This window comes from Stenella coeruleoalba, assembly GCF_951394435.1.
Source record: "Stenella coeruleoalba genome assembly, chromosome: 5".
Classification (NCBI taxonomy): domain Eukaryota; kingdom Metazoa; phylum Chordata; class Mammalia; order Artiodactyla; family Delphinidae; genus Stenella; species Stenella coeruleoalba.
In genome coordinates, this window is record NC_137150.1 from 50,932,880 (window position 1) to 50,957,572 (window position 24,693).

Consider the following 24,693-nt stretch of genomic DNA (forward strand, 5'->3'; position numbering starts at 1 on the left):
GCGCCTAGAGCCCGTGCTCCACAACAAGAGAAGCCACTGCAATGAGAAGCCCACGCACCACAATGAAGAGTAGTCCCTGCTTGGCACAACTAGAGAAAGCCTGTGTACAGCAACGAAGACCCAATGCAGCCAAAAATAAATAAACAAAATAAATTTATATTAAAAAAAGGTTTACATGTAGTTCTGACACTGTATCAACTGTATTTGGAATGTAATTTGAGGCTTTTCCCAGAATATTTAAATTGCCAGATGTAACTTTTTTCCTTCTAAACTTTGCCTGAAAATGTCATAATGAAAGATACTTATGTTGCACAAAGTTTGTGAGTTAAAAACCAAAATGCCCATGCTATTTTGAAACAGAGGACTAAAGAAGAACATACATACAAGACATCAAGATTTATAGAAAAGCAAATAGCAACCACTAAAGCCAGAGTATGATCAACAGATAAATGAATAAACAGGATGTGGTATGTATTTTCCAACAATGCAATATTATTCAGACTTAAAAAGAAATGAACTGCAGAAATTAACATAACATTGTAAATTAACTATACTTAAATTAAAAAAATTTAAAAAAAGAAATGAAATTCTGATACATACTTCAACATGGATTGAACCTTGAAGACATTATGCTAAGTCAAATAAGCCAGACATAAAAGAACAGATATTGCATAATTCTATTTACATGAGGTACATAGGACAGTCAAATTCATAAAGAAAGTAGTATGGTGATTACCAGGGGCGGGAGGAAGGGAAAATGAGGAATTATTGTTTAATGGTTATAAAGTTTTAGTTTGGGATAATGAAATGCTCTGGACATGAATAGGGGTGATGTTTGCACAAGAGCGTGAATGTACTCAATGCCACTGAACTGTACACTCAGAAATGGTTAAATGGTAAATCTTATGTCATTTATATTTTATCACAGCTTTTAAAAACGGATGGTATGGGTGCAAGGACGGACAACCAGGCCAATAGGAAAAGAAAGTGAGCACAGTAACAGACCCCCTGGGATGTTGGTATATGATATTAAACCTTAAAATCAGTGGGGAAAGAGTGGACTAGCCAATGAACAGTGCTGGACAACTGGTCCCTGATATGGTAAAAGATAAAATTCCATCCCTAGCTCATCACACATGAATTAAATTACAGTTGAATCCCACTATCAAACTATGAAAGGCCAAATTTAAAGATTTCAGAAAAAAATATAGATGGTGATATCTGTGCGCATCGGTAAAAATACATCTCTTGAACATAGTGTACAAAGCTGTATTAGCTTCCTCGGGCTGCTGAACCAAAGTGCCACAGACTGGGTGGCTTTCAACAACAGAAATTTATTCTCTCACAGTTCTTGAGGCCAGGAGTCCAAAATCAAGGTGTTGGTAGATTTCTGAGGCTATGGGTAGAATATTTTCTTGTCTTCTGAACTTCTGATGATGGCCGTCAATCCTTGGAGCTCCTTGCTTGCAACTCCCTCACTCCAATCTCTGCCTCTGTTGCCACATGGAGTTTTCCCTGTGTGTCTCTGTTCCTGTTTCCAAATTTCCTTCTTTAAATAATGAGGACACCAGTCACATTATACAATATTAAGGACCCAGCCTATTCCACTATGACCTCATCTTTACTAATTGTATCTGCAACCAACTTCTTTCCAAATAAGGTCACATTCTGTGGTACTGGGGAGGAGGACTTCTACATACCTTTTGTGGGGACACAATTCAACCTATAACAAAAGCATTAACTATAAAGGAAAGGACTGATATATTTTTATCACATTATATAAAAAGTGAGCAGTTTCTTTCTTTCTTCAGTAACACATGTCAGATGAACGATACCATGAAAAAGAGATTAGAATTCCTTTTCCCCATCATTAGTAATCTTGTTACTATAAAACATAAGTACGAGATACACAAAAACTACATATTTTAACGTCATTTTTATTGAAAAAGAAACATGTATTTTTAAATTTTAGTATAAAAATATAGAGTCATAATTAATTCTTGCCCATCCTTAAGTTACACTATCAAACAGTTCTTTTTTTTTTTTTCCCACTTTCCCAGTTCTCCTGCTCACAAGGGGCCAAATTCCCGATTTCTGATTAGCTTATCATTCATTTTAGAGTCTTTTATCAAAAATACCTTCAGTGCTTTCGGTCAGCCTGACTTCTGGGAATGAAAAGCACAAGCCATTCAGAAATATCGGGTTGGCCAAAAAGTTCGTTCGGATTTTTACAGATGATTACAGAAAACCCGAACGAACTTTTTGGCCAACTGAAAATAGTTCCTTGTTCACTGAACATAACTTTAATTTGTTTAGTGAAATGATACGATTTCGAATGGAATTTTCTTACTTCCAAGAGTACGAGGGTACAGGACAACTCCCACAAGGCCCCACACTGCACCAACTCCCCTGGCACACTGCATACCCTGACCGTGAACTTTCAGTCTTCTGGTATCTTCGCAAGAGTAGACGGTTAAGGCGGAAGACGTTAATTGCTACGCAAATGTTTGTAAACTGAGAACCTTCTAGATTTCTGCTAGCAAGCTGATATCAGGTAGAGTCTCAGAAGGTCTTTTGTCAGTTTCTCTGTCTTGGAGTACGTTGGTCACTTTTCAGAGATACCAAAAAAGCTTGTGTTGTAGAGTCTCGTGATTGAGGTGCTCCGCTCAGGCTGCCTTACTTTGTCAGCTCTTTTGCAGTCTTTTCACAGTGTATCACTCTGAAAAGTGAAAGGTCTCTCTGGGGGCACTGTTTTTTCTTTGCAGATCATTTAGCCAATTAAAAAGGCCCCGAAAAAACTGGCTTCTTGGTCCATGTCAATCAATTGCTCATTAGTGACAGAGACAAAAATTCGATCATTTTCCTTAAGCTCAAATATTCCACCTTGATAGATGGAATAGAGTCCATATTCTGAATCTTTAGACCAACAACTATTTCTAGCACTTTTCATCAGCAGTATGGGGTCAGGATAGCTCGTGCATTTGTAAATATATTGTACCATTTGTTTGTTTTTCTTTCTGTTCTCTTCTGTTGAAACTGTTCCCAAAACCTCCTCAGTTTCCTGAAATCGAAAGTATGTTTGGGAATAGATGTAATAAAACCCTGTTTGGTGGATAACCAGCTCTCCATTCCTCAAGTGCAAATTATTCAAGAATGAATGTCCTTTTCTTGACGACTCCCAGGAATTTATTTTCTGGCCCAAAGCTTTTTGATTCTTGGAGCCTGGGATGAAGTTTAGAGAAAAATAAAGTTAGCTTGTAGCAAAACAAGAAGTTTCCCAATAGCTGTGGCTAGCCAATTCTCGGTTGGGATTGTAAAGAATTTTAATCTATTATAAAACTTCTTGCTCCTTCGATCTTCCAAGGATTCTAAATTCTAGTCATATAGAAATCTGGAGGCTCCCATATCACTGTGATCTGTTGGAAGTCCCATACTTTTTTGTACCTCATCTACTTTGAATAGTAGCACGGGAATGGTTCACTAAGATGGCAATCTTTACTCCTGCGAAGAATTTCTGTCCAGAACCCCTGCCTCCTTTCCTGTGCTGGTGAGCTCAGATCAACGATGTAGAAGGAAACCAAAAGAAACATATCTATTTCCTCAAGTCTAGAGCTCATAAATTCCTGCTATTCTTTTAGGTCTTTTTGGATTCCTCCTTGGTCTTTCTCTAACCCAGTGTCAAAAGCACCATCCAAGCAGAAGGCTAGAAATGACTGTCCAATAAGACAGGGTACAAGGTTTGGTAAAAAGAGCCCAGATTTAAAGATCTTCAGATCCCAAAGACTTTGAATGAAGATGGGCCTTACTAAGATATGATACTTTTTTAAACTTTGGGCTCATCTCCATGATTGACGCAAAATTGAGTTTTTCAAGAGTTGAAAACAACTATCATATTAATTGATGAATAGTAAACAGGAATAGTGAAATAACGATCTCACTCATAGGCAGAACATGTCAATGATTTACAAAACATGAGTTCAGGAATACCATGAAGGCAACTGCCCAGAAAAAAGGAAACAAAAACCAACCAAGCAACACAAACCCCCAACAACCTTTCATTCATTAACTGATGACTGAAATTTCTTTAACCTGGGACAAAACTTTTTACAAAAATAAAAGCACTACTTATTGAGTACTTAGAGTGCAACAGCATTTTGCATTAATCTTCACTCTTTTATGAGTTAAAGATTATCTCTACTTTGTATATGAAGAAGATGAAGCTTGATTGTGTTACGTAATTTGCTCAAAACAAAGAACTAGGTAAGGAGTAGCCGGGATTCCAATGTGGGTATTTAGATTACAAGACCCATGCACTAACCACAGCAGTATATGGACACCTGTTCTACACCTAATAATTAGGCATAACCTATTTGGTTAAACCATATGAAACTGACATTTCTGTAAATGCAAAGTGGTCAAATATTGGCCAACTTTTTATAGTTCAACCTAATACAAATGCCGCTGGGAGGCCTTGGTGACTCATGGGGAAAGTAGATGACTGATTTAGAACCTTTGAAGTGGAGAAAGATTTGGTGAAAAAGAGAAAAATTACTTTTAAAAAAAAAGAAGAAGAAAAGCAAAGATGGGGGCATGGGAAACTCAAAGTTCTCCCACTTCCACTTCAGAATTTTCCTGAAGCCAGTTATGCCAGGGCAGTAACTAAGCTATTCATCTTGTAATCTTGCTTCTGAAAAGAGTCAATCTGAGACTTGATTACTACTGAGCATTTTGTAGATAGCCATATAAACATTTCCGATACAAGTTCAAAGAATAAATTATCTGGAACAAATTCTTCCATTCCCTTCTTTTAAACCATACATTCATTTTTTCTCTTACTTAGAACTGAGAATGTGCTTTTCCGATTGGTCCCAGTTATGTGAGCAGCCACCCTCTGAGGACCTTTTTCTCTTTCTAGGTGAGGAATATTTTGTTGCTTTTCTAAAAGAGAAATGACAAAGAATCATCAGCACTTGTCAAACACATCTCAGATACATTGCTGTTCACAGCTCTTATCAATCTTATCATTGTAAGCACACTGGGCTCCCAAAATTGATTATATGGGTTTTCATAAAACCAATTTACATTTTAGTATTATAATCAGTCCACTTCAGCCTATGTTGAATTTGAAAAGTACTTTAGATGGGAAGGATAAGCAGTAACTTGGGCTAAAGTTTATCGGCATCTCAGCGGTAAGGTTCAACTAGAATATAACAAAGTGAAGATTCTGACCCTTTTCCTAAACTACAATAATAACAACAAAACTGTGGACTTATAATATTCCTGCTAAGGCATTTACAATGAACTAATGGCAAATTTCCACTTTGAGTTATATATAGAAACAGAGTGATACCAATTTTTATCATCTCAATTATTTTTTCCTCCTGCTAGATACTACCTACCCTAAAGGAGTAGCCGTGATAACAATTGTCCAGAGATGCTACAAACTGGTATCCAACAGTCATTTCCCTCACCTCCCAAAGGGAATATGAAATGACATAATTGTCATGATAACCAGTATATGAGCATAAAAATCACTGATTCACTAGATCATAACAAATAAATAACATTTATTGACCACCATCCGAAGTACTTTGGAGCAGACTGAAAGACTAAAAATTCAGCAAACTACTCTTTAAAAAAATCAGCTCAAACTTCCCAGGATGTTTACATTGGTTGTTGAGATAAACTATACATCTTCATCAAGCAAATACGTCCAGGGACAAGGCAGTGCTCCGCAGGGACTTCAAAGATTAATCACTAATTACACTGACTGAGCCCTCAAGGGACTTACAGTTTTTAGGGAAGACACAAATTAGAAAGTGAAAATTAACCTATAAGAAATAGAAATGAAGGGTGATGGGTGTTCAGGGGAGGGAAAAATTCCTATTTGTTGGAGAGCTGAGGTCAGGGGAGGGGGTTTGGACTAAGGCCCTTTCATTCACGTACTCCAGCAAACCAAAGTGCCCATCACATCTATACCTGACACTCTTCTAGGAAGATGGAGAAAGAACTATAAACAAAGGAATGCAAGAAAGCATTTGAGGGGCAGGACAATTCTCTGAAATGGGTGGGGCTGGGGAGGCTTGGGACCCACAGCAATGGGAAAAGGGCATTCCCAGAGATCTAGAATAGTGTCCCGAAGGCAGGATGCACAAAGCATTCCTGGGATACAGGCATCAGATGAGTTCAGTTTCAGGCTTGAATGAGGATTTAAACTATAGAGGATTTGAATGTTAGACTAAGAGATTTGAATTTTTACAGACATGGGAAGACTCTGGAAGGTTTTGATCAGGGAAGCAAAAAGATATGTGTTGTGCTTTAGGCTAAACTACCTCATAGTAAGGTTTGATGGGTAGAAAGTGAGAGGGCTGGAGACTGGCAAGTTAGCAGATAGCTGTAATTGATCAGGTCTGAGAACAGGAAGCTTTAATCTAGGCCCCACTGGGATGAATAAAAAAGAGTATTTTTCTTCCAACAGTGAAAATAGTACATGTATCTACTGTAGACCACGGATCTGGTGTTCCTCATTAGAAGAGAAGTAGTGTTCAACATTCCTAATACTGTTTTTGCCTTCGGGGAAATGACCAGAAAGAATGCTTAGACCCTGGGACCAGGTCTTGCCTTCATATTTAATAAAGCCCATTTAATAAAGGATGGTGGGTATTGCCAAGTGATGAGGAAGCTTATTGTAATGGAAAAGGATAGCTGAAAATTAGGAAGACATCATTAATAAAATATTTATTAAAAAACTGATTCTTCTCTGCCAGGCTGGTGTACCCCAGGACTGTAAGTCTCTGGTACACGTATGCAAGCTGGTATGATTATTAACAGGGGAAAATGGGGCTATGGTGAGCCAAATGCAAAGCAGCAGTAAATTTAATTCATCAGTTGTATTTACTTATGTATTGATTTAAAAAATATGTATTAAGAACTTTCTGTGTAGAGAGGGATGGTGGCACAACAATGTGAATGTACTAAAGGCCACCAAATTGTGCGCTTCAAAATGGCTAGTTGTATGTTATGTGAATTTCATCTCAGTCAAAATACACACACACACATGCACATGAACACACACACCAAAGGCGGTGCGGGTAAGGATCAGGGGGATAAGAGAGAATCTACTAGGCTTGAGGTGTACAGTTAAGTCTAGGAATAGAGAGGTAAGAGAAAGAGGCATGTTTTCTGTCTTTGTGGATCTTTAATCTAGTAGGGAATCAGACAGAACAAACAGAATATTTATATATTTTCCTTTGATTGATATATATATCAATCAAAGGAAATGAACAAGGTAAGTGTGATAGAAAAAACAGGATGTGGGTGAACTTACTTAGAAAGTTGGTCAGGGAACTTCTCTCTGAGAGGTGATGAGTAGGTGATGAGGATGGAGGATGAGAAGGAGGTGTTTACGTGAAAATCCAGGAATGGAAGAAGCCAGTTGCAGGACTAGAGAAGCCGGCCTGGGCAATAACAATGAAGGGCGTTGTGGGTCAAGAGCAGGCTGGTGACCATCAGTGGAGATAGCCAAGGTGTGAGGACTACAGGATGAGGATTTCGGGGGCGTAGAAGGATTGCTGGGAAAGAGATGATGGAGCAAGAGGCTTTTGCATAAAGAAAGCCTTCGAGCCTAGGGGCGGTCTGAAGCAGAGAAGATGGGTAACTTTGGAGCCCTTTTTTTCCAGCTATGCTCCAGAAAGCTACCCACATTAGAAGGTAAAAATAAATAATCGAAGAAGTTGAGGTGAAAGGAAAATCCACATTGGAAGAATAAAATTCAGATGAAATGAAGTTCAGACCATAGGTGGGTCACAGATTTGCTTCTGAGCTTTCTAGCTGCCAATGCAAAGAGGGAAATAGAATCAAGCAGCTTGAGACACTGAGCAGTGGTCAGAGGTGGGATGTGTGGATGGGAGCAGAGAGAAAGAGGATGGAGAGCTATTCACCCTATCACAAGGCTGACAGTAGAAGATTAAAATAACAACAAAAAGAATACTACCTGGAATTGAAGGAATGGTTTCCTCATAGGTTCTCAAAATGATCTGCAAATAGTATTGAATAAAGCTTGTTAATTTCCCTAAGCATTTAGACTGACTATAGAATGTCTGTGGCTCTTCTTGCTGATGTCTAACAGAAAATTTCCACCTAAGATATCAACCTAGGCAGCTTTAAGTTGTCCAAGCATAGTGTGTGGGGCAGGGTGGGAGCTGGGATGAATATGGAGGCAGCTGTCCCTACTGTGGATGGAAGGATGGTCCTCTGTCTGGGAGACTTCTGTTTCTGGATGAAGTCTTTGAAAGGCCACACCTGGAGCAGCACAGGAGCAAGGAGTTATCCTTCTCCAAGTTAGGTCAGCCTAATGTTCTCCAGGTCTCCTTCTGGCTGACGGATGCGGTAGCCATGTCACCGCACTTTCTGAGTGTGTCTGCATGCACGCATGTGTATAAGTGCATTGTCCGTGTGTGTCTGCATGTATGTGTGTGTATAGTGCATTGTGTGTGTAGCTGCATGCATACGTGTATAAAGGCACTGTGTCAGAGTCCAGGAGCTTTAAATTATCGGACATACCCAAGACTCAAGGTGTAAGGCACACTCCCTCTCTCTCATGGTGCCCACAGACGCGCACAGCCCATCCAGCGGTGACCTGGTAGCACCATGTCACTCTCTCATTTCTGAGAATGTGGCTGAGACATTCTCAACATAAAGATATTTTACCAAATTCCCATATCTTACTAAACACTTCATATCACTTTCTTTGTGCTAACCAGTGGGGAAAACCAGTAATAAAGAACGAAATCTAGCATTTCTGTTAAATGAGCCGACCCTGACGTGACCCATCCATGACTCATCTTTAAATGCCTCTCCACTCAGTTCTGTCACCCCTGGGGGTTTTGCCCATCATTGCCCACCTTTCCCGTCACTGTTGTTAATTATACAACCGTCAGAAACTCCCTTCCTCTGCACTCCTGCTCCAAATCAGAAGCTCTCTTCTTTTTCCTCTGTCGAAAGCTCTGACCCCAGATAATGGGGGGCTGCCTGTAGGGCAACGGACACTGGCGTGTGGGAAGGGAAGCAAGGGGTGGCCTCAACACATTAGCTCTCTCACTCTCATTCTGGGCCAGAAAGGAAGGAAGGAAGGAAAAAGGAGGAGGAGGAAAGGGAACAGGGTAAGTCCTACAGTGTGGTCCTTAACACAGTGCCACCAAGAAAAAAAAAAAAGATTGTAGTACTATCAGATGGACTGGATTCAAATCTGTTCATTAGCAGCCCTGGGAAACTTTACTCAAGTTACTTAACTGATATGAACTACTTTAATTTCTTCATCTATTTGTTTAAAAAAAGAAGATAATAATGATTCCTTCCTCACAGAGCTGTTTGAGGATTAAGGGAGATAATACACATAACGGGCATAGGATGTTTATGGGAAATTGTCTGTTCACTTCACAGTGCCTGGAAAAATGGGGAACTCTTTTCCCCTCCTACACTCTCATCCACCGCTGTGCGCCCTCTCTTTTCTAGTCAGTGGCAGGATGTGAGAATGGGAGGGACGGAGGAAGAGCAGGAAAGAGACCTGTAAAACCCACCCACACGGCTTCTCTCATCTCCCCACTCCCAGGCCCAGCATCCAGCCCCCTCCTCGGTCTCCAGATTTCTACTCTAGTTCTGAGTTTCTCTCCTCTGCCACCAGTGGGTTCGCCATCCTCCCTCTAGTCCTAGGAACCGTGGGGACCCATTCCTCAGGTTCCTCAGGACACTTCCCCAACCCTGGGTCTTTCCTGGTGTTTTTCACTTGGGGCAGTGGAGTCCCAGCTGCTCCAGGACAGCTTGTGCGCAGCAGGTATCCTGCCCACGATTCCAGGGCAGCCGTGAGGCACATGTGTTTCTAGGACAACCAGCTGGAAGTCTGATTTCATTTCTCATAGGAATAGCATCACAGGTGATGCTGGGCTTTACTGCAAGGACTGCTTAGGGTTATAAATCAGAGCCTAACCACCGACACAACACCGTTTCTATGGAAGGGCACACTGAGTACCAGACAATAGACTTACAATCATTTCTTTAAAACACATCCTCCTCCTACCCTGGGAATGTCCCCAGTAATTTTTTTAAACAATGAAGTTTACAGTTTTCATGTTTGTGTTCACAGCTGGCCTTTCCGGATACGCAGAAGGTAAATGTTATTAATGCCATCTTACAAATAAGGAAGCAGCCTGAGAGAAGAAACTATATTTGACATGTCCTGTCACTGAAAGTATAATTAAGTAATCATATTTAGTGAAATAAACTGTTAGCTAACAAAGTTTCTGCTGGAGATCCTATTTAAGCAACTTTCACAAACAGAAAATAATATTTCGTAATGTGTCATTTATTAACTGTAAATTGAGATGTCATCACCTTCAATTTCTCAAAGTATCTCTTTCTTCCCTCTTCCTTTCCTCTTTCTTCATCTCTATATGCACAAAAATAAATAGACTTAATTCCAGAGAACAACAATGTGGCGACACAAGGGTTTGTAAAAAAAAAAAAAGAAGAGAAAAAACAAAAATAACAGAGAACAACAATGTGGGAAGAATATAAAACACCATTGTTTGGTTTCTTTTGTCTTCTGAATAAAAAAAGAAATCACACACGTCCTTTATCGTCGTGTGACCTTGAACACATTGCTCTGTCCGTGCCTCAGTTTCCACAAGGTGAGATAAAAAGTTTAGACTAGATGAAGGAGGTCTCTGGAGGAGAGGAATAAACTCTAGACCACGAGTTGATCAGGACCCACTGTTTGGTGCTGTCCCATCTTTTCCTAGTTCAGTGAATTTGGGGACAATCACTTAAACACTCTGGGCCCCCATTTCCTCCCTTACAAAATAAGGACTCTAGACTTTATCTAAAATAGTCCTTCTCCTCTGACCTTCTATGCCTGCTGGTAAAGCGACCCCGTGGTTCACTTACCTTTCTAACAAACTGACGGAGTTGCCACTTCAAATGCCAGCAGGGGTTGATCATACTCTCGTCATCACTGGCATCCCAAGAACTGTCATCGTCCTTTAAGAAGCAAGCTATGCCACTTTTGGAGTACTTGTCCTGCATCTGGGTTGAGATGAATATAACACAATATTATGCACAAGTGGTTTTTCTTTTTGTTCATTTACAAGTTAAAACAACAGAAGCTGGTGACGGGTTCAGAGAAGTCTTAGCACCTTGGAGAAGCTCATTGCCTGAAGTAAAAGTAAGCATGCCGTCCTTTGTCCTTTGAATAAAAGTAAGCAGTTCGATGTGGTGGAAGGGAAACAGGTGTGGGCCAGGCATCCAGGGTCACAATGCCCTTTGCTGCCCCTGCCCTTGAGCAGTCGTATGCCCCTCAACAAATTGCTTCTACTCTTCGACATCTCTTCTTCATCTGCATTTGAGCTGGCTCACTGTGGTGATCTTTGAGGTTTCTTCCAGCTCTGACATAGCGTGACTCCCATCCTACAGCTAGAAACCCACCAGGTACAAAGTAAGCAGTGGAGTTTGTTTACATTCCAGGATCCTAAATAAAAAATTAGCCAAAGCCTTTAGGGTGCAGGTAATGTTCTGTTTCTTCATCTGAGCTTTGATTGTCTTAGTAGATTCTAGTTATTGTTGTGATTTCTACTCCTCTGGACGGCAGAAGCCAGACTACGTTACCACTAGACGTTTGAATGTCCACACCAGCTAGGGATTTACCTGCAGAGACTCGAAACACCATTTGAAGGTTTGCTCCCTTCTGATTGAGGGTAAACATTTACAATGGCTAGATCCTTGCCAACAAAGTCTGTGCTTGATGTTACACACACACACACACACACACACACACACACACACACACACACCAAACCACCCAGAGCACTCTAGAATGACAACTGATTAATCTTACGAAGAAAAACAGGATGTTCATGCAAGGTCAGATTTTTTTTTTTTTTTTCCTGTTTTCATTTTTAACAACTGGGATTCAGGAGATGTTATTTCTCTCTACAAGTCCATTGAATTGCCTTTCTCTGGGGAAATAAATGGGAAAATAGCCATTTTCATCTGTTATTTGAACTTAGGGGACTTCAAAGCTTGAAGGAAAGATCAAACTTAACGATGATCTGCTCCCTCCTATAGAAAGATGATCTCATTCCAAATCAAAATAACTTAAATATTTACGAGAGCTTTCAGCCAGAATCATGCAGGTCTGTACTGTCAGCCATGTACTCCCTGGACGTTTGATCAGGTCTCTCAAGCATAAAAGTGACAAACCTGAGATAATTAATTCCTTCCCCACACTCTGGCATAGAACATTCATTTACTTTTAGGTAAATGTTTCTTTTCTTTCTTCCTTTTTAAAATTCCAAGAGTAAAACATTCGTCTAGTAGATGTAGTGGGGGTGACAGCTGGGACCACCTGAGTTATGACTGGCGATGAAATTAGACACCATTCCTTTGATCCTACCCACCTCCATGTTCTTCTACTGTAGACATTAATTTTCATCTGCAATTTATGTGAGCTTAAAAAGCCTTTCCAAGGAAGGAACTCAATTTAGAAATAGAAGAGCATGTCTAGCAAACTGAGGGGAGGATCAGGGAAGAAGAGCTGGATTCACCAACGAGGCCTGAGGGTAGTTCCAGGAAGAACAGTTGTATTTGCCATTTCCCAGCCCAGCAGGACTGGGTGTGCCTTGGCTGGGCGTTGACTGATGAAACTGAATAAACAGGCTTAACTGATTTTCGTAACCTGTTGGGACCAAACAATGTGCATGACACAGAAGGGAGGGAGCAACTTGTCATCTTACTTCACAGCAGTTGGAAGCTGTCTCAGCATGAAAGGGCTGAGGCCCTGGAGGCTGAGGCTGGGGACAGGACAGGGCAGAGTTGAGAGGTGCTGGGATCAGGCGGTCAGGGTAGCTGCCAGCCCCTGTGAAGTCAAGTGGAGTTTGAGAGAGTGGAAGAGAGCAGGGGCCAGCCCAGGTCAGGACCAACTGCTGGCCTCTGGAGACCCTCTGGAGATTTTCCAGAAACACTTTCAGGAGGTGGGGAGGGAGAACCTTGAAAACTAAGGTCCTAACTAGACGTGGGAGGGAGTCTGACAAGCTAGTGAGACTCCAGTGTTAACCCAGATTGAATGAAGCCTAAAGACGCTGAGGATACACAGGCAGCCTGGAAAATATAGAAAATTATAGAATACTTTTCTAAAAGTAAAACAAATAAAACCCTCCGATGCACCCTCATTCCACCTCCTAGTTAACCTTTGGATGATCTCTCTTTTTTTTTTTTTTTTTTTTTGCGGTATGCGGGCCTCTCACTGTTGTGGCCTCTCCCGCTGTGGAGCACAGGCTCTGGACGCGCAGGCTCAGCGGCCATGGCTCACGGGCCCAGCCGCTCCGCGGCATGTGGGATCTTCCCAGACCGGGGCACGAACCCGTGTCCCCTGCAGGCGGACTTTCAACCACTGCGCCACCAGGGAAGCCCTGATCTCTTTTTTTACAGGGTTGAGATTAGACTGGGTGTGGGCAATTTTGTATATGGTTGTTTTCTCTTAAGACTATACAAAAATGGCATGCTCTTTAGATCTGTATGAAAATCATATGGATAGCATAGATGTTTTTACAACATTAGCTGTAGAAATTTGATAAAATATAGAAAAATTAAAAAGAGGCACCCATAATTCTACCCTCTAAAGATCACAACTTATTTCTCCTTCTAGATATTTTTATGCTTCTATTGGGTTGGCCAAAAAGTTCATTCGGGGTTTTCCACAGCAAACCCTGAACGAAATTTTTGGCCAACCCATATTGACTTCTGAACAACAGAAAGCCCCAGCCACTCTGCATCCCATCCCACATGTTTCATATTTAGCAGTTTCTTCTACAGACCTAGGCCAACACAAGTAACTGACACATGGGCAAGGTGGTGCTATGGTTATTCCAAGAATGATTAATGATGATTAATATGATGTCTCTCTCCCCCTTTCATTTTCACATCCTTTCACACTTTGAGGTTGAATTTCCTACAGCACTTCTCAGGCTGGGGCTGTTCTCTTGCTAACCACATCCGGGTGTTGGGTGCAGGGGATGAGTGTGCTGTTTTTATCTGGACAACTCTAGAAGGAGAGAGATGGCTATTGCCCTTGGTTCTGAGAAGTGGATTCCACTCAACTGCTGCTGTTGCCATCACAAACAGTGGGACTGTCCAGGCCAGGGCCAACCAGTCCTTGGCAGGGCTTGAAGTTAGCAGGGTGGACTCCTTTGCTGGTTGGCTGGCTCAGAGACTTCAAGGTGGCAGCCCTGACCCTCTCTGCTGCCCAGACATTAGCCTCTGACAATCAGTTTCTGCAAACCACAAATAGCATAAAGGATCATTTATGGACATCAGTGGATTAGGGTCTCCTTCTCCTTTGTCTTCCCCGTCTATAATGCCACAGCAATAGGTAGTCCCCTTGTCATAAAACTTTCTCAGAGTCATAGACTTTAGAGGCTAAGCCCATATTTATTGTTCATGCTCGCAGATCTACAGGCTTAATTGTGAGGGTCCAATCCAACATCCCTCAGCCCAGCTCAACCCACACTCCCTATAATCCTTGCCCACTGTTATCTTCTGCAAATTTTTGCTTGCCAGAGTGAAACCTGTGATCTGATTTAGAAAATTAATACTTGTGTTGAATATGCTTTTCCAAACTCTACACAGTCACCCAAAGAGATTCAGATTCATTTTCCCTTGCATAAATTCCTGATGAAGAGGGTGACAACTCCAAGAGACTTCTCAATGCTGATTACAATGGTTACCATTTACTGAGCCCCTATTTAATGCCTGGGTTCAAAATTTTACCTAACTTCCCTGAGTCTTGGTTTGTTCATCTATAAAATGGGATAATTGTATTTACTTTACAGAATTGTTATGAGGATTAAATAGGGCAGTATTTTGAAAGTTTCTGGAACAGTTTTTGCTCAGTATCTCTTAATTCTCTTCTTTCTGATACTCTTAATAAATTCTTCTGCATGTCTATACAGAAGTGTACACATATAAACATGCAATCAGGAAAAATGGGTGCAAGTGGGGAGATGTTAAACTTTGAAATTTTCATTTTTATAGAATTCAAAGAAACTTGATCATGTACACAGACAATTGCATAACTCAGATCAGTAAATAACGAGTTGCTTCAGTCTTAAAATGAGGCCAACTTGTAACGTTAGCAAATTGAGGGAACCTCTTGTATAAGGAGACACAGACTCACTATTTATACTGCAAAGTTAACAAAGCTTAGGACATGCTGGCTCCAAACTGGGAAACACAGCAGCATTCCAGTCTCTCGGGCAGACGTAGAACTAAAAGGCATGATTATAATCACGTTGATTTTTTTTTCTTACAAATACAGGCTCTTTGAAATTGCCCTGTAACAAAGCTGACTTTACTGGCCATCTAATGGTAGTGATCATTTGTATAATTACTTGTTGACTCTTGTTTTATTCACTTCATTTCCAAAGGAAATTCCCAACCAGTTGAGAGCAAAGTTTATACTCCACAGGATATGCAAACTGCATTTATTTCCTTAACAGATAAACACTATTTTATATTTGTCCAAGACCCTTAGCCTTGCATTTCCTGCCCAGCTGACAGATCTGATGTTTCACCATGCAGCAGGGTGCTGTTCAGCACAAGGGGGAGATAGGTTAACCCTGCTGACACCCTGCTGTGATGGGAGAAGCATTCCCTATGAGCTGAGCTGGGTCCAGCTCTGCTTCCAAATTTCTGCCTGAGCTCGGATAAGTCATTTCTCTGGCAGTTTCTAGTCTCATTTATACAACGAGGGGTATCCAAAATTCCTTCCAGCTCGAAGTTCCCTACTATACAATATACAGTTAGTCAAAATATACACCGAAACTCCTATACTGTTGGTGAGAAAAAATTGATACAGCCACTATGGAGAACAGTACGGATGTTCCTTAAAAAATTGAAAATAAAGCTACCATATGATCCAGCAATCCCACTCCTGGGCATATATCTGGAGAAAACAATAATTTGAAAGGATACATGCATCCCAGTGTTCATTGCAGCACTATTTACAATAGTCAGGACATGCAAGCAACCTAAATGTCCATCGGTGGAGGAATAGATAAAGAAGATGTGGTACTGTATACAATGGAATATTACTCAGCCATAAAAAATAACAAAATAATGCCATTTGCAGTGACATGGATGGACCTAGAGATTGTCTTACTGAGTGAAGTCAGACAGAGAAAGACAAATATCATATGATATTGCTTATATGTAGAATCTAAAGAAATGGTACAAATGAACCTACTTACAAAACAGAAGTTGAGTCACAGATGTAGAAAACAACCCAGGGGGGAATGGGGGGGAGGGATAAACTGGGAGACTGGGATTGACATATACACACTACTGTATATAAAATAGATAACTAATAAGAACCTACTGAATAGCACAGGGAATGCTATTCTATACTCTGTAATCACCTATATGGGAATAGAAATCTAAAAGAGTGGATAGGGACTTCCCTGGCAGTCCACTGGTTAAGATTCTGCCTTCCAATGCAGGGGGTGAGGGTTCAATCCCTGGTCAGGGAGCTAAGATCCCACATGCCTTGTGGCCAAAAAACCAAAACATAAAACAGAAGCAATATTGTAACAAGTTCAATAAAGACATTAAAAATGGTCCACATCAAAAAAAATCTTTAAAAGAAATTAAAAATTAAAAAAAATTTTAAGAGTGGATATCATTCTATTTGAGTAGAACCAGTTTTGCTAATTTTTAAAGAGTCATTAAAGAAAGATTTGTAAACCCTAAAAAAGAAAAAAAGAGTGGATATATGTCTATGTGTAACTGACTCACTTTGCCATACAGCGGAAACGAACACAACATTGTAAATCAACTATGCGCCAATAAAAAAAATTAAATGAAAAAAATATGTACACAGAAAGCCAAAACCTGGGGTTGGCTTATTTTCAGTCATTTTGCATTCAAAATCCACTGGAATTAGCCACATTTGGAACACAAAACAGCATTATTACAAGTGGTTTAGAGCCTGGCTTTGGGTTAAGCCTCAACTCTACCCTACTCCCTGTATCCTGGCAGTACATTGGTGAAGGCTGGTTATTCATTCAACAGGTGTTTAGTGAACACCTACTATGTGGGAGCTCTGTGCTAGCACCTAGACGTGTCACAGAAAGCAAAAGCAGATACAGTCCTGCCCTGATGCAGTTCCTCTCACTCCCAAGAATTTGAGTCAAGAACTATAAAGCATTAAGCAGAAAGCACTCAGTGAATGGCAGCTGTTAATATTATAACATTCTGTTGAAGACAAAACTACCTCAGGAGTTTTGTTGCCCGCATCTTCTCGTAACTGGTGGAGCCAGTTCTGTAACTGCACTTTGTGCACAGAGTCCCTTCAATTCGCTTTTGCAAAGTCCTCAGTAATGATATGCATTAGCAGTTGGGGTCCCCAGACAGAGAAAGAGAGGATTCTCTTCCTCTGTAAAGTCTTCCCAGAGGAGCCAATAAAGGCAGTTAACCGGAGGGTTGCCCAGAGCCTCTGTTCAGAGAGCGTGCGCATCGTACCGACCTGCTTCAGCTCGTTGGTGAAGTACACGTAAGTCACGGCCACACAGAGGGCCTGCAGGAGCACGGTGAAAATCAGGATCAGTGCGCAGGTCTGCCCAGGGCTGGGGCCCCCTGGAGCCTGCATCAGGGCCATGGTCCTGTCAGAGTCTGACTGCCACAGAGTGAACGAGGCAGCAGCTTATGGTTGGCGCGAGAGGAGAAGTGGGTGGGGTGTGGAGTCTGAGCTTTGCTTACTGGAAAAAGAATCAAAATGAAACTGAAAGTTAAGACAAACGGAGAAAACAATACATGTGAGGATTACACAACTGCAAGCCTAGGAATCCCAAACCACTAGAAGCTAGCAAGAGGCAAGGAAGGTCCAAGTACAGGCTTCAGGGGGTGCATGGCCCTGCTGACTCCTTGGTTTTTGACTTCTGGCCTCCTGAACTGCAAGACAACACATTTCTATTTGTGCTGCTTCATTGTGGCAGCCCTAGTAAATGAATACAGCTTCTATTTGATTAGAAAGGTGAAAAAAATCTAAGCGTTGCAATCACAATAACTACAATCCATTAATCAAAATAAGATTTGGGGGACCTGCCTGGTGGCGCAGTGGTTAAGAATCCACCGGCCAATGCAGGGGACACGGGTTCGATCCCTGATCCGGGAAGATCCCACATGCTGTGGAGCAACTAAGCCTGCGTGCCACAACTACTGAACCTGTGTTCTGGAGCCCGCGAGCCACAACTACTGAGCCCGCGTGCCTAGAGCCCGTGCTCCGCAACAAGAGAAGCCACCTCAATGAGAAGCCCGCGCACCACAACCAAGAGCAGCCCCCGCGTGCCGCAACTGGAGAAACCCCGCACGCAGCAACCAAGACCCAACACAGCCAAAAATAAATAAATAAATTTATTTTTTTTAAAAAAAGGCCGAGATCTCCATTTAAAAAAATAAAATTGCTTTGAAAGGGTCACTGTCAACAAGGTCATCAGCTCATCAGAAGTGAATCCATGTTTCTATGAACTACCCCATTCATTCACTACCTAGGCTAGAGGGCTATCTAGGTCACCAGGTTTTATAAATACGTGTCTTTACATCATTTTCTAATTGCACAGTCATCATGTTCTTAGTTTACGTCTTATTTATTCTAAGTAGTTATTGGGCTGCACCCCACAGGTCTGCAAGCCTTGTAGTTGCCCAGCCTCCAAACTGAAGAGAGGCTGGATACAGCAACAGGGACATCAATGGTCTATTGGACAGGGGATCCTACATATCTGAAGCAAAAGGTCCTGGAGTGACATCCCACCATGTGCAGCAGACGGCTGGCAGGACATGACAGCAGACTTTGCTACTCAGCGGAGGAGGCTATCATTTATGGGGGAGGGGGACTTGATGTCAGGTGGGCTCATCAGTTGCCAGGGAAACCAGGGGCTGGGGCAGGGGGCGAGCATGCAGGCAGTTACTGATTAAGCCCTATAATTAAGAGGATTGGAGAGTCCTGTGAGTGAAGCAGGGCCTGGTGGAGCAGGGGATGGACGGAGAGCAAGAGGACAGCCATGTTGGGTGGCCTGACCATACCCTCCACCCCTACAGACCCTGGACCACCCTTGCACTCTTGGCCCACCTCTCTTCCGTGAGACCCCTGGGGTCAGGTACAGAGAGGGCGCTGCAACCAAATACCACAAATGCGATACAGGCAATAGCAGCTAAGGAGTATCGAGAGCCCAAGAAGTGGGCAAACTTTGGAGCCCGCTGCTTATAAGGTCAGTTTTTCATGAAAGTCCAGAGGAGAATGACAATGGCATCTCGCTGTCGACCCAGCACTCAGACTCGTTTTGCAGTGAGGCCACCACTGTGCCCAGTTCGTGAACAGATTCCCTCCACTCAGATCAGGGACAAAATGTAAGATGTTCATAACAGGCACAGTGCAGGGAAGATCATGACCGTTAAACAAAATACAAGCAGTAACAGCAGCCTGAGATAGTACCACCCCTGCCTGTGGCTCCTGTCCCGGGGGGCAGTACCATCCCCCCCTCCACCCTCAGTCCCTACAGCCAGTGCCGAATCCTGGAGAGGCCCACGGGGTTAATATGATGGTGCCTTCCTTCAGTCAGGGCCTGGATTCATTATCTCAGTGGTCTTAGGTGGGGCCGGGCAGGAGACAGGTGAGATCTGTAAATCCCTTTCTAATCCTATTCCCCACGAGGCAGCAAACCCAAACCCGCAGGGACTTACCTGCCAGTCTCAGGGCCGGTTTTATAATGTGTTCCCTGGGGGTAGATGCCGTGGCCAGGGCGAAAGCGACTTATCGTCCTGACCGATAGTTGGCAACATCCCTCGGTGATCAACAGCTGAACTCGGCTGACGTGGACTAGTGGCCTCTGGGTTCACGTGGCATGGGCACTGGGCCCATTACTCCTGGGCTGTGTCCACACGTTGAGAGCGGCTTTCCCGTCTCACCTGCTGCTGACGCGGCCCACTCACCCTCTGCATTAGCCCGGCAGCAATGGGGCTGTAAGGCACGTGGAAACGCCAGCACGTTTCATTTGCATCGGCCCTTTCCTGAACCTCACGGCCAGTAATGTGGGTTCCTTGGTCACTATCGACGTCCGTGGGGCCCGTAGGTCCCACACACAGCTGTTCTCGACCCCGAAGAGTGGCGTTTCGCGTTGCTCCCTGACTCGGGTGGGCCTTTTGGTATCGTCCTCCGCCTGTTGTGTGGCATTGTAGACACACGTCGCTGCTGTTCCTTCACACTGTGTCAGGGCTCTGCCTCCTTCCTCAGGTGGGACCAGAAGCCCAAGGGCACCCTTATGATGACACCGTTGCCACAGGCCCAAGCAGACCCTCCGGGTAACTGGCCACTCCAGTCCCCGACCCTGTCCCTCAGTTAACATCCCTAAAGCCTGTGCCTGTAGTCGGTGAGCGGGGGTGGGTCGGGGGTACGCTGCCATTTCGTAGGTAATCCAGGTCCTTGTGTTCTGTCTGCATTCACCAGCCATCCCCGTGCAGTCAGATGAGCCACGAGCGCGGGGTTGCTACTTTTAAAGTGCAAGGAGACTCTGAGGTTAACAGGATATCGTCACTCTAATGGAAGAGAAAGACATCTGTCATGGTAGACAGCTGCCACAGGGCCTCACAGGCTAGTGGGCGGCCACCCCAGGATCACATCTGCAATTTTCCGTCCCCTGTCCTCATTTCTTGACATCTCTGCACTCACGAGAGTTTCCCTGGCCTCCTGGCTGGTTCATCAGTTGCTGGGCTGCACCCTGCAGGCCCGAAAGCCTGGTAGTTGTCCAGCCTTGAGACCAAAGAAGGAACCAGGAGACAGTGATAGAGACAACAACAGTTTATGGGACAGGGGATCTTACGTGTCTGAAGCAAAAAGTCCTGGAGCGACATCCCCACTGTGTACAGCCGACAGCAGCAGGTCACGGCAATAATCTCTGCTACTCAGGGGGAGAAAAAAGCTACCATTTATAGGGGAATTGATGTCAGATGGGCTCATCAGTTTCCTGGGACTAATTAAGCCCTATAATTAAGAGGATTGGGTAGTCATGTGAGTGAAGCAGGGCTTGGTCAAGCAGACGATGGACCCAGAGCAAGAGAACAGCCATCTTGAATGGCCTGACCATACAGTAGTACATATACATAGTAATGGGATACAAAGTATTTCACCCTCACCTGTCCATGAATCATCCTGTTCTCCACTCCAAAGACAGCCATTACTAACAGTTTTTTATGTATGTTTCCACTGATTCCATGCATTTATAAAAATATTATGTGTGTGTATATATATATATATATATATATCATGTATATGATAGACGTAAATGGTAGCATACTCTATATATCAGTGGTCCCCAACTTTTTGGCACCAGGGATCAGTTTTGTGGAAGACAATTTTTCCACGGACCGGGGGAAGGTGGGGGGATGGTTTCGGGATGATTCAAACACATTGCATTTATTGTGTGCTTTATTTCTATTATTATTACATTGTAATATATAATGAAATAATTAGACAACTCACCATAATGCTGACAGGAGGCGGAGTTCAGGTGGTAATGTGACCCAAGGGGGCTGGCTGTAAATACAGATGAAGCTCTGCTCACTCGCCCGCTTCTCACCTCCTGCTGTGCACCCCGATTCCTAACAAGCCACAGAGCAGTACTGGTTTGTGGCCTGGGCGTTGGGGACCCCTGCTATACATCATTCTGCACCTTGTTTTTATCACTTCATATATCTTGGGAGTTCATTTTGTATTTGTAGGACTTTTTTTGTTTGCTATATAGTATTCTACTATATAGATGCATCATAAAATATTTAACCAATCTCCTATAGACAGATATCTAGGTTGCTGCCAATATTTATCTTTATCACAAATGATGCTCTAATGACTATACTTTTATTGTCTCTTCATCCAGCCCTTTCTTTGCCATCCTATGTATAACTGCAGTCTGCTGTTCCCTGCCCTGGCAGTCCCCATCTTGCTTCCATGCTTACTTTTCCTCACAGCACTTTAAGTTTTCTGTCATTCGATATATTTTACTCATTGATTGCTTGTCTCCACCAACTAGAGTTTAGGCTCTATGAAGACACATATTTTTGTCTCTTTATTTTACAGCTGAACCCCTAGTACCTGAGTGCCTGGTGCATAGCTAGTGCTCAGGAAGTATTTATTGAGTAACTGAATGTTTTAATTAAATCCACAAAAGAAAAGCATACATGGTAACTAAAAGGTACATATCTTCTCTTCAAAGCAAAATAAGTCATAGTGTAACAGAGCAGGACCCTATGGGGCCTTCCCAGAACAGACCTCTCCACCCATATGTCCTCCGTCTGCCTTTTGTCTGTAGAAAAACTTTGGTTAAAGAATAAATTTAATCAGAAAAGTGAGAAAATGCAGAAAGGAAAACAGTCAAGCAAGACAAAATAATAATACTTTAGCCATTAAACAAAGTCAAGGACATTTAGCTGCTTTTCAAGGGCTATAGATAATATTCTGAGCCAGGTCCTTTAGCTGTTTTGCAGATACTGAAAAAAACACCAGGAGGAAGAAGTTAACTGTATGCTGTCCACAAGCACCTAGATCCCAGACTGGTTGGAAGCAGAAGGTTGATGACATTGACTCCCAATTACCTCACCACCAACCAATCAGAAGAATGTCCATGAGCGGATCACACACCTCAAACCCTCCCTCCCTCACCCTATCTTTAAAAACCTTTCTCTGAAAGCCTTGGTGGGGGTGGGTTGGGGGGTAGGTTCAGGCAGCACTAGCTGCCTGGACTCCTTGCTTGGTTCTCTGCAATAAATGCTGCACTTTCCTTCACCACAAGCCGGTGTCAGTAGATTGGCTTTACTGCATGTAGGGTAAGCGGACCCAAGTCTGGTTCAGTAACAGTAATTCCCAGACTGATCAGTCATTTGTCCTCTTTGTCTTGTATTAATCTTTTACATTGTGTCAAAGGAGATTGCTTTAGTTTGATCCGGAGTTGATATACTCTGTGAACCCAGGAAGGTCTCAATTAAATTCAGCCTATTTGACCAGGGATAATGTTTCCTGATCTTTCTGAATTATTAAGCCGAATAATGGGTATTTAATTGAGTCTCTGCATTCTTGTATATGGTGGCCCTCCTGCACTGATAATATCATATATTAACATGCAATTTCTTCTGCAGCTGTGTATTTTCAATTACCAGAAGACTGAGTCACTGTAGTATTATTTCTGGTAATTGCAAAGGGTGCAGAAATCTCAAGTTATCTTGAGAAAGTCAATACATGTTTAATTTGTCCCAATTACCTTCATAAGGAGTTAAGGTGTGGTAACTTGCGTTCTTCTCTTGCAGAGGGATTGGTCTGCATTTCAATCAGTGCTTCAACTCTACAGAAAAATAAAGAAAAAGAGACTGAAACAACATGCTGGGTTGGCCAGAGGAGCACTAGTGAAATTCCTGGAGGTTCTCTCCAGTCTACAGCAATGTCAGGGACCAAGGAGGTGAACGCACCTCAAAAACTTCTTCAATATCAGAAGGGCTATGTGAGGCTTACGCCAAACAGCCCCTTCCCCAACGCTCAGGGCCTTTTGGGTCCTGCGGATGGGCCTTTGCCCAGTGGCGGTGCGAATTCCTAGGCTCTCACGTCGCATCTCACCCCAGCAGCCTGTTGCGGGGAACATACCACAGCTCTGACCACTGTCTGAGGCCACACTGGTCCGGAGATGCCCGCTGCATCGGAAAATCATCTTTTGTCATCTCTGCAAGGGTCACACCCTGGCCCCCACACACCAGCTCAGCAGCGTGCCCGGGGTCACTGGTTGGGAGGCCATCTGGTGTGGGGATTAAGCAAACAACCTCAGGGGCTCCCACTGCTTGGGATCAGACCTTCGCTCTGCTGCTTCCTGCTGTGTCACTCTGGCTGGTGGCACATCAGGGCTCTATTCTGACTTTAGCATCTGGGAAGTGGGAATGATAATAACACCTTTTTCACAGGTCATCGGGAGGATGACTGGCTTCCTGGGTGCAATTAATAAATGCATGCTGTAACCTTTCGAGTCATAGGCAGTGGGCACAGCCTACTCATCCACTTAAAAATGAAATCCTAGTTAGTCCTAAGTAAGATTTTACTGCCAGTGATAGATATGGAGTTCCAGAATATGTCACCCAGAAAGACTAAGGAAATGCACCTGAGCGGTTTAGACAAACTACACTCATACCCAAGGATTAATGAGATAAGGAATGGAAAGCATTCAGCACGTCCCTGACATGTAGAAACCCCCCAGAATGGCAGCAATTACTAAGGTCAGGAAAAAATAACAGGAAGTGGGTGAAATTAATTTTAATTATATATGTATATTAGCTTCATCTTCTTTGTCTATTTAGGTTATCGTTTACATACATAAAAATGTATCAATTCTAAATGAACAGTTTGATTGATTTTGGTAATTATATACAGTGTGTAACCATCACCATCATGATATAGAATGGTTACTGTGCCTTAAAAGTTTTCCATCCCCTTTGCCTGAGTTCTTTTTTTTTTTGGATGTTTAGGACTATTTATTCTCTCCTTAAATGTTTATTTAGCACCTGTTACATGGCAGGCAGGGTTCGGGGTGCTATGGGAGACATCACTGAACAAACCAGACAAAA

The 24,693-nt window shown here is 42.7% G+C and overlaps 1 protein-coding gene across 1 annotated transcript; it reads right to left on the reverse strand.

Annotated features, from left to right (window-relative positions):
- Positions 1-470: 470 nt before the first annotated feature.
- On the reverse strand, positions 471-17,938 carry TNFSF10 (TNF superfamily member 10). The gene is made up of 5 exons (XM_079921699.1): positions 17,570-17,938; positions 10,942-11,079; positions 7,994-8,036; positions 4,837-4,938; positions 471-3,222 (listed from the first exon to the last, which is right to left on the reverse strand). The coding sequence occupies exons 1-5, from the start codon at positions 17,699-17,701 to the stop codon at positions 2,771-2,773; spliced, it is 867 nt and encodes a 288-aa protein (XP_079777825.1). The 5' UTR covers positions 17,702-17,938; the 3' UTR covers positions 471-2,770.
- Positions 17,939-24,693: the final 6,755 nt, after the last annotated feature.

What these genes read in the sequence shown, in the direction of transcription:
- TNFSF10 (XM_079921699.1), bottom strand. Translation starts at nt 17,701, where the DNA reads ATGGCCCTGATGCAGGCTCCAGGGGGCCCCAGCCCTGGGCAGACCTGC. An exon ending in AACCATTCCTTCAATTCCAG is followed by an intron (nt 4,939 to 7,993) that starts GTAGTATTCTTT and finishes TTTCTCTTTTAG; the next exon opens with AAAAGCAACAAAATATTCCT. An exon ending in AAGCACATTCTCAGTTCTAA is followed by an intron (nt 3,223 to 4,836) that starts GTAAGAGAAAAA and finishes ACTTCATCCCAG; the next exon opens with GCTCCAAGAATCAAAAAGCT.